Source organism: Porites lutea, chromosome 5, assembly GCF_958299795.1.
Source record: "Porites lutea chromosome 5, jaPorLute2.1, whole genome shotgun sequence".
In the NCBI taxonomy this organism is placed as follows: domain Eukaryota; kingdom Metazoa; phylum Cnidaria; class Anthozoa; order Scleractinia; family Poritidae; genus Porites; species Porites lutea.
Window position 1 is genome coordinate 35,111,806 of NC_133205.1, and position 17,932 is coordinate 35,129,737.

General features: G+C 40.3%; 1 protein-coding gene and 1 non-coding gene across 2 annotated transcripts in view; one reads left to right on the forward strand and one right to left on the reverse strand.

Annotated features, from left to right (window-relative positions):
- Window positions 1-10,000, forward strand: part of LOC140938293 (uncharacterized) — a 44,955-nt gene extending 34,955 nt beyond the window's left edge. The window contains exons 12-16 of the mRNA XM_073387793.1: window positions 985-1,392; window positions 3,234-3,445; window positions 8,564-8,604; window positions 8,960-9,056; window positions 9,757-10,000. Of these exons, the coding sequence (XP_073243894.1) occupies window positions 985-1,392; window positions 3,234-3,445; window positions 8,564-8,604; window positions 8,960-9,056; window positions 9,757-10,000 (1,002 nt within the window). The remainder of the gene's footprint in view (window positions 1-984; window positions 1,393-3,233; window positions 3,446-8,563; window positions 8,605-8,959; window positions 9,057-9,756) is intronic.
- Window positions 2,385-2,458, reverse strand: Trnas-aga (transfer RNA serine (anticodon AGA)). Its single transcript has one exon. It is a non-coding gene; the product is annotated as a tRNA-Ser (tRNA).
- Window positions 10,001-17,932: the final 7,932 nt, after the last annotated feature.

Sequence of the window (17,932 nt, forward strand, 5' to 3'; positions counted from 1 at the left end):
ATCATATGAAGAATTATGGAGATCGAGGAAGGTGTTATCCGCCTGACCTACGGCTTCGACGGATAGCACCTTCCTCGATCTTCATGATTAACAATTAATGAATGCAGGCTGAGTATCTTTTGAAGAATTATGGAGATCGAGGAGGGTGCTATCCGTCGAGGTCGTAAGCCGAGGTGGATAACACCCTCCGAGATCTCCATAATTCTTCTATGATTCGAAAGCCGAATTCAATAATATTTTTATTATTCATTCAAAATAATTCTTCGTTTAAAAACAAGCTAAACATGCTTATCTCCATCGATCCATCGATGCTAAGTTCATCTTCGATAATGCACGTTTAGGGTTGTTCAACTCCGCAAATATTCTCCAAATAGCAGATGGCGCCCTTCGAGTTGTCTTCTTGCTGTTCTTGCCATGTTTGTAGCTAATATTTCGCCTAGTACTTACTCTTGAAACGAGTGAAGTGTCCGTCATTTTTGTTTTCACAACCAAAACAACTCAACCTCGTCCCCAGATTTTCTCAGTTAACGGTGCATTAACCTGCAAGAAAACTGCACTTTTGACGTCATCGGTTCATCAAACACAAAATTCTTCCAAATTTGGTCATCAGTATCTGGTTATGGTGAATTATACGCGTGCTTTTAGCCAATCAGAATCGGGGAAATATTTTGAATGAATAATAATTCATCATAAGATACTGAGCCTCATTCATTAATTGTAAATATGTTCTACTGGAACGTATTCAAAACATACAGCTGTACATAAAATTTTTAGAACCTTGGACAGTCCAGTCTTGTGCGATGTCTCCCAGTCCCCTTACTGATAAATATGGCGGACGGGATTTTATGAATAAGAATACCATAACAGTTAGAGAAATATTGCAATCTTCATCGTACGGGCTATGTAGGGCAACCACTTTGAAATCACGGTAAAAGTACCGTAAGAGATTATTTTTTTAAAATTTTCTTCCAATTCTTTCAACAGAAAAATTATCAGAGGTTCTATGATGACGACTGCGGTAAACGCCCTGCACCGGATAGTATGACAAACCAGCCTTGCATAACAGATGAGTCCAAACTGCCTAAAAGCAACACTACAACAGACACTGAGAGTGATTTAAAGCATGGTTCTCAAGAACTAGTAAGCTGTAATGACTCCTCCAGGCTGGATAAGGCGATGGAAACAGATATCCAAAATGTCCATTTTTATGAAAATGTTTCGTTCGAAAATGACGATGATAAAGGAAGGGGTTCAGCAGATCATCATGTCAAATCTGTTGGACAAAGCTCAGTTTGTGTCCCTGGAAATAGCTCCGAGGAAGACAGCTCACATGGTTCAGAATTCTCGGCTAAAGATGTTCTTTGTTTTGCCTGGCAGATAGGACAAGGGATGGTAAGCTATTATTTTTAGCTCAAGCATCCTAAAATCCGCTCATAGACTGAAATTTAATTATCATAGTGCGTTTTTATATGGAAAGAGAAAAGGTTTCTTTGGAATTTGTTTTAAATTTAGAAGGATGACTTTTTATTTTGTTGCTGTTATTTAATAAAACGATGTGACCATAATACGGGAATAGCACAAAACCAAGCAAAATACAAGCACTTAAAGAAATAATCTTTCCTACATCTTGGGAAGGGGTGGAGTGCAAATACGATATGTAAAACAGCTTTTGTTCTCACATTTTCCTTCTAAGTGGTAGGGGATAGTTAAATCAAGGATCATTGAAGTGACTTGACTCTTGAGTTGGCCATCGCGGTGTCGTTTAAGCCCCTAATTGAGCAAATTTTTTAAGCAAGAAATAAGATAAATAAGATTTTTAATATCTTAATTATGATCCAGTGAAACAAAATCTTACTCAGTTGACCTGATTTTGTTTTGTTGGGGGAGGATGAGAGAAGCTATGATGGTTAAAACAATTTTGCACCTCTGTCCAACACACAGAATTCCTCGTGAAATACAGGAATAACTCCGATGGGCCAAGTGCAATAAATACACTATACTACTTAACAGATAAAAGAAATACATTTTCCCCTTCTGTAAAGACCTTTTCGATTGAAGTTTGTTTGATGGCTGTCGCATTCACTATGGTACGGAGGCATAATAAAGTCAAGTAAAATTATTTTTGCAAAATTGCTTGGGGAAAAATACAAGGAAATGAGGTTTTAATACCAATTGCTTGGGGAAAAATACAAGGAAATGAGGTATTAACACCATTTGACCATTCACTTTTAATCTTCACAGCATAAGATCTCGGTACGCACAAAAGGATCACATTACTGCACAATAGTTAGGTATTCCTGTGTTCAGTGAGGCGCAATTCAGCCAAATTTCCCAATAAAGGGAGATGTAAAGAATCAACCATAAGAGGACACAGAAAAAATCTGAGCCCCAGATGGGATTCGAACCCACGACCCTCCGTGTTCTAGATCGGATGCTCTAACCTCTGAGCTACTGAGGACTCGTTGGCGAGCAAGGGTCATTTTTGTGGGTTGGACTTGCGAACCGCATCTCGCAGTCACACAGTCCATCACAAGCAACACATTAAGGCTTAACTGTATCACACAGTCACATTAATAGTAATTAAGAAATGTCTCACTCATGAAGGAGCCTCCAACCAAAGAATCAACCATAAGAGGACACAGAAAAAATCTGAGCCCCAGATGGAGGGTCACGGAGGGTCGTGGGTTCGAATCCCATCTGGGGCTCAGATTTTTTCTGCGTCCACTTATGGTTGATTCTTTACATCTCCCTTTATTTTCCTTTAAATATTAATATCAGTGGCATAGGTTGGTTGGTTGGAGGCTCCTTCATGAGTGAGACATTTCTTACTATTAATGTGACTGTGTGATACAGTTAAGCCTTAATGTGTTGCTTGTGATGGACTGTGTGACTGCGAGATGCGGTTCGCAAGTCCAACCCACAAAAATGACCCTTGCTCGCCAACTAGTCCTCATTAGCTCAGAGGTTAGAGCATCCGATCTAGAACACGGAGGGTCGTGGGTTCGAATCCCATCTGGGGCTCAGATTTTTTCTGTGTCCTCTTATGGTTGATTCTCTACATCTCCCTTTATTTTCCTTTAAATATTAATATCAGTGGCATAAATTTCCCAATGTGATGAAAATTACGTGTGGCCGACTGTCCTAGTTGTTGTGAAGGTTGAATTCAATGCTAACGTTATGGGGAGTTGATATAACAATACTAATATTTATTATCTTTTTTTTTCCAATCACAGAGTTTCTTGTCAAGTGAAGGATTTGTCCATCGCGATTTAGCAGCTCGAAATATACTTCTTGGTGAGGATAGAAAGGTGAAAATATCTGACTTTGGTTTGATGCGACAAGTTGATCAGGAGGTTTACAAACTGAAGAAAGGGGAAAAAATACCATACAAGTGGATGGCACCCGAGGCGATCTTTGAAAGTGAATATACAACCCAAAGCGACGTGTAAGTGTTATAGAGTACAGCTGGATGTAGGGTCGTGATTTGCGACTAATGGGTAGCTATGTCATTGGTAGGAATATGATGACGTGGAAAACAAGAAATTAGCTGAATGAATTTTGACGTTGCCATGTTCCCACCAATGACAAGGTTCCAACCTTCCCTAGAAAAACCAAACACAACACACGATCCCCAGATTCTAGGTCTAACACTCTAAATATCAGCTTCTCTATCTCCTTACGGCGGCCAATCTATCTACCAGTTATCAATTCAGTTGATAAAACCAAATCTAAATCATAAAAATCTGCTCATAGCGGAATTAAGACGACTAAAGATTAGTTTTAAAGATATTCACGATTCCTCAACTACTCCTACATTTAACTTAATAAATTTTCATGTTGCCATGTTCGCACCCATACACCGAATGCAAATATGGCGGATCTCTCGATCGGCCCGGGTCTAGTTGCGCGAAAGCGAGGCTAGTGAGGCCTCGAGAGTTTTGTTATTGACTGCGCGTCTTAGCGACTCAGTCGATCAATATGGTTTCCTTCGAGTTGTTACGTGCTTAAGAGCCATCAAAGAGGAGATTTAACTCCAGAAGAGACGAAAGTTGATTATGTTCGCTTTGCCAAGGTTCTTTACGAAGAAAGAAATGGATTCAAGCGATTCGGCGTGGCGAATGGAGGCACTTTTCTGTCACGGAGTTAAAAGAACGAAAGTGTGCTCGCTTCACTTCAGAAGAGAAGACTCACGAAACTATTAGAATGGGTGAATAAATGAAAAATTCATGTTTTAAGTTTGCTTTGTCCGTTCTCTTACCAAGGAAAGGTAAATATCCTCGAGAACGAGTGATTCCGCCGTCGCGACTTACCAATCTTTAGGCGCTCTCAGGGACACGACGACAGACAACAAGGCCGAATGTTTTCACAGTCTTCACGATCCTGTGTTCAAGAGTTTGAGCAGTGCCATAAAAGAAGCAATTTTTGGAAAATCGCTTTAAGTTTATCTCTAAACCATTTGACGAGTTGCTAAAATAGATCACGCGCAAGGTCAAATACAATGCTCGAATACTTGCACGCTCTTTCTTTGCCAGAACCTTTTTCGTTCTTCTTACTTTCTTAGTTGGCAACGGTTCCTCTGTTAGTTTTTTCAGTGCACTTTGGTCAAGGACTGTTCTTGAAATACGTCTCTTTCTTCTGGTTCTTACATAGTTTCACAGGCCACGCTTCTAGGATTAACAGGCGATTGTTATCGCTGATGTTATATTTTAATGCAGCTGTTTTCAGCGTGAAATCTAAAAGATCTTACAGTCCACAGCGGATGCTCCCGTTCCTGAGAATGTTTACCTTTTGTTGGATAAATGCAAACATCTTGGAACAGCACTATCTCTTGGGAAAATTATTTCATTCAAATACTTTCGCGAGTCCTCCCATCTAAAGCAAGTGAAGCAAGCACACTTTTGCCGTAAACTGCTTCCCATCGCCGTGCCGAATCGCATGAATCCTTAACTTTCTTTGTGAAGAGATCTCGGGAAAGTAAAGGCTATTCCAGCTAGAGTAAAATCTTCTTTTTGGTGGCCCTCAGGCATGCAACAACTCGAAGCAAACCATATCGATCGACTCAATCGCTAAGACGCGCAGTCAAAACAAAACTCTTGAGGCCACACTAGCCTCGCTTTTCGCAACTAGACCCGGGCCGGCCGAAAGGTCCGCCATATTTGCATTCGGTGTATGGCAAAGCTCCAACCTCCCATATAACAGCCAAACACAACTTACAATCCCCAGACTCGCTCTGACAAAAGGCTACCGCTAAAAACGTCAGCTTCTCTATCTCCATACAGTGGCCAATCTACCAGTTATTAAAGACATTTATTATCCTACTTTCTGAAGAATTATCTAAGCCTTTGTCAGTGAAAATAATGTTTACATACCTGTAAATAAAAAAGCTGTGCACTTGCAACGTCAGGACGTTAATACCAGGCTTTTCTGAAGACCTGGACGAAGCTGACGTCATGTTCGTAAGACAGAAATCATCGATATGGAACTAAGCAGACTGTGAATGGACGTCGTCGCTTTTCTAGAGACGAGGCTGTCAGATTCAGGATCTGTCATGGAAAGAAATGTCCTCTTTTTCTGGCAAAGGAAATCACCAGATGAGACCAGGGAACATGGCGTTGGTTTTTACGGTCAGCAATACCCTGCTGGGATCCATCGCCTTATCTGCAGATGGAAGCGAAAGAATTTTCTCGCTACAGCTCCACTCATCGGTGGTTTTGTTATCTCTGATCAGTGCCCATGCCCCGATTCTGTCATCCCCAGGAGAAGCGAAGGATAAATTATACCACGAACTGGCAATCACCATCAAGGGAATCACTGAGAAAGAGTTACTAACTGATCATTCTCGATGACTTCAACGCCAGAGTTGGTGCTGATCAAAGGTCATGGCCCACTTGCTCGGGTCATTTCGGCATTGGGAAGATGAGCGAAAACAGCCAAGGCCTTCTAGAGCTATGCCTTCATCACAGACTCTGTTTCAGGAACGCGTTCTTCAATAACAAGCCCCAACACAGTCTCCTGGAGACACCCAAGATCTAAGCACCGGCACCAGTTTGACCTGATTCTCACCAGACGCCAGTAATCGGAGTGCTGAATGCGATACGAATCCAGGCGCGCACAATGGTAACGCATGTGATTGATGGGAAAACTTCAATAATGCTGCCTTCTCCATTTTAGGTAGGAAGACCAACAAGACTGCTGACTGGTTTGACTCCCACACCGAGGAGATGACACTAGCCAGTGAGGAAAAGAAGAGAGTCCTGGCAGCATACAAAGCCTGTCCCACTGAACAAAACCTGCAGGCCCTCCGAACCGCTCGTAGCAAACACCGCACGAAAAATTTGATTTGAACCAAATTTACTCGTTGCAAATTTGGTGCAAAAAAGTGCACACTACGGTTAAAGCAAGGGCAAAGATAGTAAATGCTGCATTTTCCCTCGAATTTACAACCCCATGTAAACTGCCATGCAAATGCGGTATATTCACCATCTTTGTATTTCATTTCCCACTAGTTTTCACTTTTTTGCACCATATTTGCCCCGAGGTAAATTTTTGTAAATCCAATTTTGCGTGCAGTGAAAGTTCAGCAGACCGCCAGGAGGTGTACAAACGACTACTGGCTTAAACTTTGCCGTCAGATACGGTCAGCAGCTGATACAGGCAAAATCAAGGAGATCTATGATCGGTTAAGCAAGCTTCATGTCCAACAAAGAAGACAGCTGCCCTTCTGAAGTCCGCCACAGGCGAGCTCATCCCAGATCGGGCGAAGCAGATGAAACGCTAGGCGCAGCAGTACTCAGAGTTATACTCTAGAGAGATTGTGGTAACAGAAAAAGCACTGAACGTCATCAAGTGCCTTCCTGTGTTGCAAGAGCTTCACAGTGATCCAGCCCTTGAAGTATTAAACAAGAATCTTGACTTGAATCTTGAACCTTGACTCTGGCAAAGTACCTGGAAATGAAATCATCCCTACCGAAGTCCTAAAGTGCTGCAAAGGAATCATTATCAACCTGTGAGCTGCATGAAATGCTTTGTCCCTGAATTACCACAGGACACGAGGGATGCAAACATCCTCATCCTGTAGAAAGACGATGACAATGACTGCAATAACCATCTGCATCTCTCTTCTTAGCGTCACAGGGAAGCTTTTCGCCCAAATGCATTAAAGAGGCTCCAGGTTTTGGGGGAGAGATTCTACACAGAATCGCAATGTGGCTTCCAAGCCAACAGATCAACCATTGATATGGTGTTCTCCATCCGACAGCTGCAGGGGAACTGCAGGGCACTTCGGTAACCACTCTTCGTAGCATTCATAGACCTCACGAAGGCTTTTTACCTGGTAAGCAGAGACGGCCAATTTAAAATTCTGCCCAAGATCGGATGTCCACCCAGGCTCCTCAGCACCATTAGATCTTTCCGCGAGGACTTGAAGGGCACTGTGGTCTTTGACGGTTCAACATCAGACCCCTTCAACATTCGAAGTGAAGTGAAGTAGGGATGCGTCCTCGCCACGACCTTACGCTTTCCTGCTGAAACAAGCCTTTGGAGATGCATCAGAGGGAATCTACCTCCAGACCAGATCAGACGGAAAGCTCTGCAACCTCTCCAGACTAATAGCAAAGTCTAAAGTCCAAATGAAATATCTGCGGGATCTCCTATTTGCCCACGATGCAGCCATCACCGCCCACTCAGCTGAAGACCTTCAGAAAGTCATGAGCCGTTTCAGGAAGGTATATCAAGATTTTGAGCTGAAAATCAGCCTGTAGAAAACGTAGGTCATGGCTCAGGATGTGGACTCACCTCCAAACATTACAACCTTGGAGCATGAACTGGAGTTTTTACATGACTTCGTTTACCGGTACTTTGGCTCGACAATCTCTGATGATCTCTGGACTCCGAGCTAAACAGACGCATCGGCAAGGCTGCCACTACCATTTCCAGCCTGACCAAGAGAGTATGGTCCAACAAGAAGCTGACGCAAAATACCAAAATCCAGGTCTACAGAGCCTATGTTTTGAGCACGCTGCTGTACGGCAGCGAGTCCTTGACCACACCTGCTCACTGTGCGGGAAGGAATGTCATTGCCGAATAGGTTTTTTCAGCCACAAAAGGCGCTGTTCGAGAACAACCAATGAGAGCGCGACATAACAGTCTTTCGAGATTGTCGGATATGCCAATGAAATGAAAAGAAATTGACGATCTTATTTAAGCGCGAATGTTAAAAACTAAGATCACTGAGAAAACCAAATGCAAACAAACATCATACTCTAGAAAAATACAATTCTGCACGGTTAAACAGGTGTCTGGTTGAATGTTTAAGTGTTAAATATTCGGCAAAGGCTAATTTTCGTCGATGCTGAACAAGCCTCTGGGCACAAACAGTCGTTTCTTACTAATGGCACCGCAATTAGCACCCTAGCTTGTTTCGTTGGAATGGTTAAGTAGTAGTATTTCTTTTTTTTTTTATTTCTGACTTATGATTTTTTATAATTTATAATTTGCTTATATATTTATTTTGGAAACTACATGAAACATTTAATCTTTAGCGCAGTAAAATATATATTTCCAGGTGGTCGTTTGGAGTTCTCCTTTGGGAGCTTTGCACAATGGGTAAGATTATGACGGAAAAATTTTAAACATTTTGTAAACAAGACTTCTCATGAAAGTCTCCTAGGAGGATCCGGATCTTGACACTTTGAGATTCTGTTTTGTGAGTTTTCTTCCCTTGACGTGTCTTGTCTAGGTATTCACAGGAGGTCACAATTGTCTCTTTTGATACTAAGAGTGGGTTGAGCTAAGACTTTAAGCAGTCTAAAATATCGTATGGTACTGACTTGTGATTAAGGAGTGTAACTTTGCCAAACAGAATATAGCTTTGTGTCTAGTCAGAAGCACACTTCTGGAATAATGTAAGTACATTTACAAAACTAAATCATTTTACACTTACAATTCTTTAACAATTCAGGTGGAAACCCCTATCCCGGAATACACGACAAAGATCTGTACGGGCTAATCAAGGCAGGATATCGAATGGAAAAGCCAGATACTTGTACTGACGAACTGTAAGTAAGAGTTTAAATGATAAATACGATCAGTGAGTGCGGGTATAGTTTAGCCAATGTAAGCGGCGAAAAAGTAACTCGAGCCTTCAGAGAAGCCTGAAAAGATATTGGACTCTGAGAAATTTAAGCTTTTTTATAGCCTGCGCACGGGATACGTGTATTTATTATTTCCTAATAAGATATTTACGGAACAAGGATCAACGAATGTCATTGAAGACAAACACCATCACCATCACCAACAAAAACAACATGTTTATTTACCTCATACAATGTAGTTTATATTTTCCTTTTCTCTTTTCTTTGCCCTTTACAATTCCACCCAGAAAATGGATGAATTCTTAAGAATGAAGATGGAAGTATCGAGGGCTTTACAAAGTAACTTTCACATCTCCCATAATGCAACTTGTTTTTTCAAAAAAAACTTTGCAAAGCCTTTTTTTAAATTTTTTCATAAGCTAGAAGGGTAAGGGAAAATTTCCTCACAAAGATGACTGTATTAGCTATAAAGGTACAAGTTGTGTGTTAACACTGATAAATAAGATGAAAACGTATTTGAGATGGGAAGCGTATCATACTGTACGCATGCACTCATCATCACTCATTCCAATAAAAAAATATAAAATAAAGGTTCCAAGTAGGGGCCTATCTAATTTGACCCTCTTGGCAGGTACCGCACGGCCCCTTATAATCATTGTCTTAGATTTCAGCTGGTGTTGGACTGTTGGAAGGAAGATCCTCGTAAACGGCCAACCTTTGATCAGGCCACGAAGATACTGGAGAAGATGATGATGGTGGGAAATACATATCTAAATCTTGATTTGGTAGATGAGTCAAAGGCGTGTTACAAGGAGCATGTTGGTGAAGAGAAAACCACTGATACAGACACAGAGGATAGAACCGTCAAAAATCCACCTCTGTCTCAACCGCTCTTACCAGAAAACTGAAACTTGTTCCGAAAAAGGTCATAAAACTAGACATAAATAATTTAAGATTAGTAGATATCACGCACAGCTTTTTAACAAGCCATTTGAGGCATTCAAGAAAGAAACTTATGTTTAGGCTAAGTTTTGAACTTTAATGGAGGCAGCGTGGACGGGTAGTCGGAAGAGGGTCTGAAGGGGTTTAAGTTAAGCCATGAAACACTAAGCATTCGACACTGAACTGTGGTATATCCTGTCATATTGTTCATTCGCTCTTTTCCTACAATTAGCGAGAAAATTTCCTACTGTTTTAAATCACTTACGGTTTCTAAAAGGTGATCCATTCCTAAAACGCTGGCAAGATACTAAAAAGATATTTTTAAAATGTGGCGCCTCTAATTGTCGACCATCGAAAAAACTAACATGTTACTCTCAGTCATCGAAAAAGAAATATTTCTAACCATTAGCCGTCGATACCAAGCCAAGCCACCCTATCTTCCCCTCCCCTCTGACCACCCGCTGGAGTTGTTCAAAAGCAGTTCCAATAGGAGTTAGTAGCACACCCGACCACGCTTGTAAATATAGTAGACAACTGGCCTGCCTTCTGCCAGTTGGGATTTAAACCTTGCTTTTAATTAATGATTTTAAATGCGGCATAACAATACTTAATTGCTTGCTCCAACATAGTATTTGAGTTATTAGTACGTGTCCCAAATACAAAGGTATGGGTTCTACTTTCGATATTTGGTGTGGGCACAAGATACATAGAAAAATCTAGGGGAATGGCCATCTTGTTGGCTAGAATTATACAAGGATTAAGCCTATTCATTTAATGTTAATATACTTTCTGTAGCTAATATCAACTGACAATCCTTAATCTGTTGTGCTCTATGTTAAGAGCATGCTATAAACTGCTCATAGCTTGCATATCCGCTGAGCTTACGAGAAAAAAAATAAAAAAATGACTAAAGGTTCTCATGATGGTAATGGCTAGATAGCGGATATCACTCAAAACATCCAAGGCATCATTTGCTCGACTCTCCAACCAGTTTTCCAACTCTACCGGTTAACGATTCATTGAGTAGCGACCTGTTTGGTTTTCGTTTTGAGCTTCCGTTATATTGTTCTGTCTTATCCGTGAAAGTTTGTTAGAGTGGAGATGCTCTTGTCAAATGAGAGCTGTTTCCTTCTTCCCTGGAAGAAAGATAGCATTTAGCGTCTTAGAAAATTTTTCTCGTTTCTTCACATTTACAAAAACACGGAATATAGTTCAAAGCAAAAAGAATCAGATAAGCTGAATTTTGATTGGGAAGAAGGAAAGAGCCTTAACAATTAACGTCGTTCTTAATGTGTAATTACATCATGTAGGTTCCTTATGTCCATCAGCTTGTTAGAAATGTTCGCCATTGCAGAAATTGATGATTAAAGTGATGCTATTTACTTGACTCACCATATTTTCAATGAGTGATTTGTTTAACACATCGACAAACCCGAAGCAGCTTATTTTATTCTCTCGGCTGCGAATCGCATCACATGTACAAGGGCCGACTATTTCTCCTTAAAATAGAACGAAAAGAGAGCAAACCAGGCAATAAATTCACTGGGCCAAAAAATAAGGAATTTTGAAGGAAGTGTTTAAGTTTAAGCCATTGTCTCCCATTAAGGAGGGCATGAGGAGTTTACCTTACTTGTTTTAATTATATTGATTGACTGGATCCAATAGTGGATGTTGAACAACCTTTGTGACTAGATCGATTTCGTTTCCTTTAGTGGTTTTTCAACTGATGAAACCTCATTTGTCCTTCCCCTCCCCCATTTATGCGTGCATACATAGGCAAGGGATCTGCAGTCAAACAATAAACCACCTCATCAGAGAAAATGTTTTTTCATTTCCAGAAAAATATTGTCTACTTCACCTTTATGTTTCGTTAGTGTGTTGCTATTGTATATAGCTTAACCAGCCAGTGGCGGTAATAAAGGATTTTTTTCTTGTTTTTGAAGCAGCTAAAGGATGCGCGCGCTATTGGGGATAATTCTACTGAAATAGCCAAGAGTTGTTTAATTACTGTATGAACTGTTGTTGACTGAAAGAAAAAGGTCTTATTGTTGTTTATTTTAATAGAATCATCTACACAAAATAACAGGGAGGATACAAACAACCACGCTCTACCGATTATAAGTAGACAATTAGATTAAATCTTAATTAACACGACCAATTCGAGAACTCACTTTATTTACAGACAAATCCACAAATACAATTAATTGTGCTCAAAAAAGACCTCCAAAGAATGTATTTGAAAGAATTGGACTATTAAATACGCAATTTAGCCTTCACCGTAAACGGTTCTCATTTCTAGTGACATAAAAAGTAGAGGAGGTTAAGATGGGAGTTATTTCTTGCACCACATCCACGTGGGGCATTCACTTTTCTTTGTCGGTGTTTCTATCATCTCTCTCTTCTTTTTACACCACCTATCGCAGTGGAAATCGCGAGGGTAATTTCTTTCCGACAGGATATCGGTTGATCTCTTCTTTCTGCACCAGTAACCAGGGGGACAACCCATAGAACAAGGTTCACTTATCATCGTTTTGCTTATCCTGCACCATTGACTACGAAACAAAAACAACACAGATTTTGAAATTTTCGTCCTATTTTTCTTATTTCTTAAGACTTTGAGGAAAAGCAAAATATGGTCGCCCAATAAGTGACGCGCACGGCTTTAAGCGCGCGCCAGCTTTCTTCAGTATTCACCCGAAGGTAAATAGTAGGTGGGTAATTGACCAGTTAGAACGCGCGATTTACTCTTCTTATGTTACAAAAATTTACTGAATAACTGCTGCTAACCCCTCTGCGCAGTCTTCTGGATTGGTCTCGCGATCTACTACTAGTTCACTTCTGCGGGCTGCGGCACCAATAACCCGGGGGGGCATGCTCTGTAGCTTCTTTTTGACCTGCACAAAAATCTCCGTGGGCATTCAGCACTGTCAAACTCCCGCTTCTTCTTGCACCAGTATCCTGGAGGACGATATCGCCGATATATGCCTCGTCTTCTACTATAGTTGATTCTTTAACGTCAACGGCATGCGCTAACACCCCGAATATATCCAGTAAAAGGACTACAAGGGTTAGCTGCTGCAACATTTCTGCAAGAGAACAGGTTGTGGTAAGTTACTATCAGATTATCGGCAAGATAAGTTTATCTCCACCGTCAATCCTAATAACGAACAGATTTGTTTATGCAATATGATGAAACGTTTATTTAAAAAAAAGCTGTGAGTTGTTGTTGTTGTTGTTTTTATGACAGCTCACAGTATTAAAAGCACTACTCAGATACTTCGCTGGCCCTTCAGCTAGTATTGTATTTGGACACACAAATCAAGTTAGCCTTCAAATTTAGATAGTTTACAGCTGATTTCATTGTTATGTATACACCCGGATTTTCAGACATGATTCGACGGTCATGATTCGACCTGTCATGATTCGACACTAATCACGTGACGTATCACCTCGCAGCAAGTAAACGGTTGCAAAAATAATTGAGTGTTCTGCCGTGGGATCCAAAACAGTGAGAGAAAAATCTGGGTGGCAAGGAAAGCTTAGCGGTAAAGGAAGTAAGTGTAACGAAGCTAGAATCCCGACAAAAAGCGTTTTACCTGAAGAGGAAAGCTTTGTTGCCTGGAAAGCAGCGACATGATACAGAAATTATGGTAACATGTGATCAGGTGATAAACCTGGAGTTCGATTGCCGAGTTCGAATGTATTTCTGTAGCCGATATCATAATGGACGAAATATTATCAATAGGGCGAAAAGCGAAATAGTCCGATGGTTTATCGTTTAGTCTTCTTCCGTATGACAAGGTCTCGGTATTTCGCCGTTGGTGAATACCTCCCGCAATACACATGTAACAGTAATGCAAATTTAGTTAACATGGAGGCAAATTTGTATTTCTTCAAGTTGGTACTTTTTCGTCCTTACTCAGCTTCTGCATGGTTAAAAAATAACAGGAAAACTTGATGTTTTGCAGATCAAATCAACAGATAAATTGATCAGTCTGCCGTTGTGAAAGAATTTGCTTGAGAGTTTGAAAGTTTTGTTTTGTGGACCATTGAAAAATATCACAATGTGCGCTCCTCGACCTATGACCCTAGTGACCACAAATAAAGAAAACCATACATGAAAGAAAGCAACATTTGTTTTTATTGAAAAAGGGTTAATTATGATATTTCTTTAAAGATCAAGGTAGAAGCCCAAAAAAAGTTGGGAAAAGAGCCGAAAAACGTATTGATCGAGACTTCCGCACGCCCGATAACATGTATTGCGATTAGATTGCGTGACTTGTATGAGAGGCTGTTGTCTGGAAAGGAGAGCAAATTATGGATCACAGTCCTCTTTTTATGAATTACAAGAGAAACATTCAAGCTATCATTAAAGTAACTTTCAGATTGTGTGCTTTGATTCCTGTAGGGATGTAGGATATTCAAGGTAAAATACTGTGCTGCTTGGTAACCTCTCGGTCGAATCATGACAGTCGAATCATGACAGTCGAATCATGACCGTCGAATCATGTCTAAAAATCAGGGTGTATACACAACACTGAAATCAGCTGTAAATCAAAATGAGAAACGTTCATTCAGAGAGCTGATTACCATTGAGTGCTTTGGGTTAGTTTCCCGGCCTTGTTGTCATGTGGTTATTGTATGACTTTTTTATTTTTTTATTGTTAATTATATTATTATTATTATTATTATTATTATTATTATTATTATTATTATTATTTTCTTTTTTTTAGCCGCAGCTTGTTCTTAGCTTTATTCTTTTTTGTTATCATTTTTCTTATCTCGTTCTCGTAGTCTATTGCAGTCACAAAGTCGAACGTAATTAACACTGGTTATTAATCATCATTAACAGGACTGGTTTACTTCGCGCAGCAAAACGGAGAGTTTTTTTTTTTGGTAAGAGGCCTATTTTCCCTAGAAAGCCAATCTAATTAAAGCCTGACCCACTGGATGCTACAAACCAAGTTTTTTTAAATTTGTTATTATTGTTTTTTCGCCCCACAGCGAGACGCATGAGCACCATTACAGTAGCTTGTCCCCTCACAAAACTGAATAGTGAGCTTAAGATCCGACGACGGCGAGATTCTACGACGGCAGACTTGGTCGAGGGGGGTTGGGGTGAAGTCGCCGTCGCAATGGCGCGAAAAATAGCGTTAAGAAAGCTCGCGCGACGGCGGGTTGTTGTAGTGCCTTTTCCTGTTGAAGTTTAGAAATAAATACAAGAGCGATGGCGATTAGAGCGATTAGAAAGGTTTGTGAATTGTTACTGAAAAGTTTCAATGATGGCGATATTTCAGAAGATGAATTTTTACTGTTGTATGATGTCAACAAATCTAAAAATCCGGATTTTCCCTACCAGAATTACGAACATTTTGACCTCGAGAGGCTTCACGAAAAGATGAGTGACATAATCCATTGGACCTCAATTTAATGCCGAAACAAGTTCACGATATCATAATTGTTAATAAACACATCAATAAACACAAGAAAAAAAACTTGTAAAACTTACTGGGTTGCTTTCTTTGTCCAGTCGACCGAGTCCATGGCGATTAACGAGTCAAACTGTTTAGAGAAGGCAAACAAATTTAATTCAAATACCGTGTTCAAATCGTTTAAGTCGCTTAGAAATTCGGCAAAATGGTCTACTGAGAATAAACTGTTAACAGTGCTAAAGAATTTCGCTAAAAATGTGTTTAAATGGCATTTTATTGATCAAGTTTACTCACGTTTTACACGCGACGGCAAAATGGCCTTCTTCACGTCACAGACAAGGCCGCTACGGCGGGAAACTTCGCAACGACGGCAGCCGGAAGTCTTTCGGAAGCAGTAATTTCACTTCCGCTCGCCGTCCCAGACGTCTGCCGTCGTCGGATCTTAAGCAGGCTAATGCAAGGCTGGCAATACGGCAAAGGGTTTATTTATTTGAGGCCAATATTTCGGTTAACAAAATTAGCCTCCCCCTTAGGGCCGGAGCTACACTGAAAGCGAATACTATAACAGCTCCTAAGATTTGAATTTAAAGTTACTTAATATATTAATTTTAAACTGAAAATGAGAACAATAGATAGCAAGATAGATAGGTAAATAATTAAACAATAAAGTGATTGATAAGGTACAGTTCAACGTTCGTTTGATCCTTGCGATCTCCTCTCAAGATCGTCGCCGAGCAGTCTAGTTTTGTTCCAGAAACCTCGTCAAAATCACCGTTCTTATTTGTGAACAAAACCTCTATCCGATAGGGCTTCGTGCTGATTTTACAGTCGGGAATATATATTTTCTGTCACCAATATTTCGGAAAGCACAGCCTTCCTTCTTAAATATTCAGAAATATTGCTTAACATAAAATATATATTCCCGAATGTAAAATCAGCCTTGCTTATTTTGTTCAAGGAAGGAAAAAGGAAAAAGGAAGTTTCCTCTCGTTTTATTTTCGTGTTCGTACTATATATCTCAGTTCAGCGGACCCGACTATTTCTGAGCCTGGAACAGGCTACACTTATAGCTGATTAGATCCTTTATTTGGATCCGGTTTTTCTTTTTTGTAAAGTTGGTCCTTGCTTTCAGAATTAAAAAAAAGATAACCATGTTGGTCCTGGGAGCCTTCCCGTTTAAGCACTGCTGCAATAACTGAGAAACGTAGAACACTTAACAAATTTCTCCTTCTTAGTTACGCTTTGCCATGTTGTTGTAACCCTATAACTCTGAAATTACTTCCCCGGCCGAAAATTGGTAGTTGGAAAGGAAAGTACATGTTTCAAACATTTTGACAAGAAATATGACGTTATTGTTCCCTGTCCCTATTGATTTCTTGTGCAATTCTTTCGTCGAGGCTTGCGGGGGAAGCCACCAGTTACTCTTCGTTTACGCGGTACTGTAATTTATGGGTAAATAAGCGTTTAGCTAAACGTGTTTTTAGTTATGAGAACACGTTGTCCTTGGGGATTTTTACCCGCTGTTGTGAAATCCAATTAGGATTAAAAATATAATAGTGTTCAATTTCTTTCTGTCTTCAGCGGGGTGGAAGAAACAGGTATCGCGAACATAACGTACATTCTTCGAGTGCTTGGACAACAACGTGCTGGGCCTTGGGGCCACTCTCTCCAGTACCTGCTCCCTATTTTTGCTAGTAAAGTGTGACGCCATGGTTTCGCGATCCCGAGCTAATGCTGGCCTCACAAACGTCTTTGTAAATGTTCGAGGCTGCTTGTTACTGACAGAAAGAGTGATGAGTGCCGGTAACGGTGACTGCGGATCCAACATATGGTTCATTTGATTTTGTTTAAGTTGCGATAAACTAGAATTATTCCTCACCTGAACTTTTTTCGCATTGCACAAGGCGTGTGGTGATGAAACTCCCAGCTTCTGTAACACTTGACCGTCTGTCAAATTCTTCTCGGGTGAGCCGTTTTCTGACGACTGAGTGGTAAGCACTGAGCGACGGTCAGGAAATATCGACCATCGAGTGGCAAGTGTTGAAAAATCGATTTTTTTCATTTTTTTGTCCATAAGTAGCTTTTAGGTAGATAAGTTATCTGATCTAAGTTGTTCTCGCAAAAAGCCTTTTATTTTCGAGAAAAGTTAAAATATCAGTTTTCGTGGTCGGAGTTTCAAAATGGCCGTATTTTCAACCCGAAATTTGCTAACATCAACTCTCCTCGCGTTCGCAAATAAAGGCGAAAGGAAAAATTTGGACACTTTCCATCAATAGAACAACTCTTCTTCTTTCAATAGAAGGTACTTTCAAAGCAATATCGAGACTCGTTGAACTGACATAATTCAAAAACGAAGGACAGGTTTTTACGGTGACAAAAACTTTAATTTAGTATTTCTGCGACATTATTCTTCATGAGGTATCGCTCCAAATTTTCCCAGTCCTCGTTTATTCACACATTTAGACA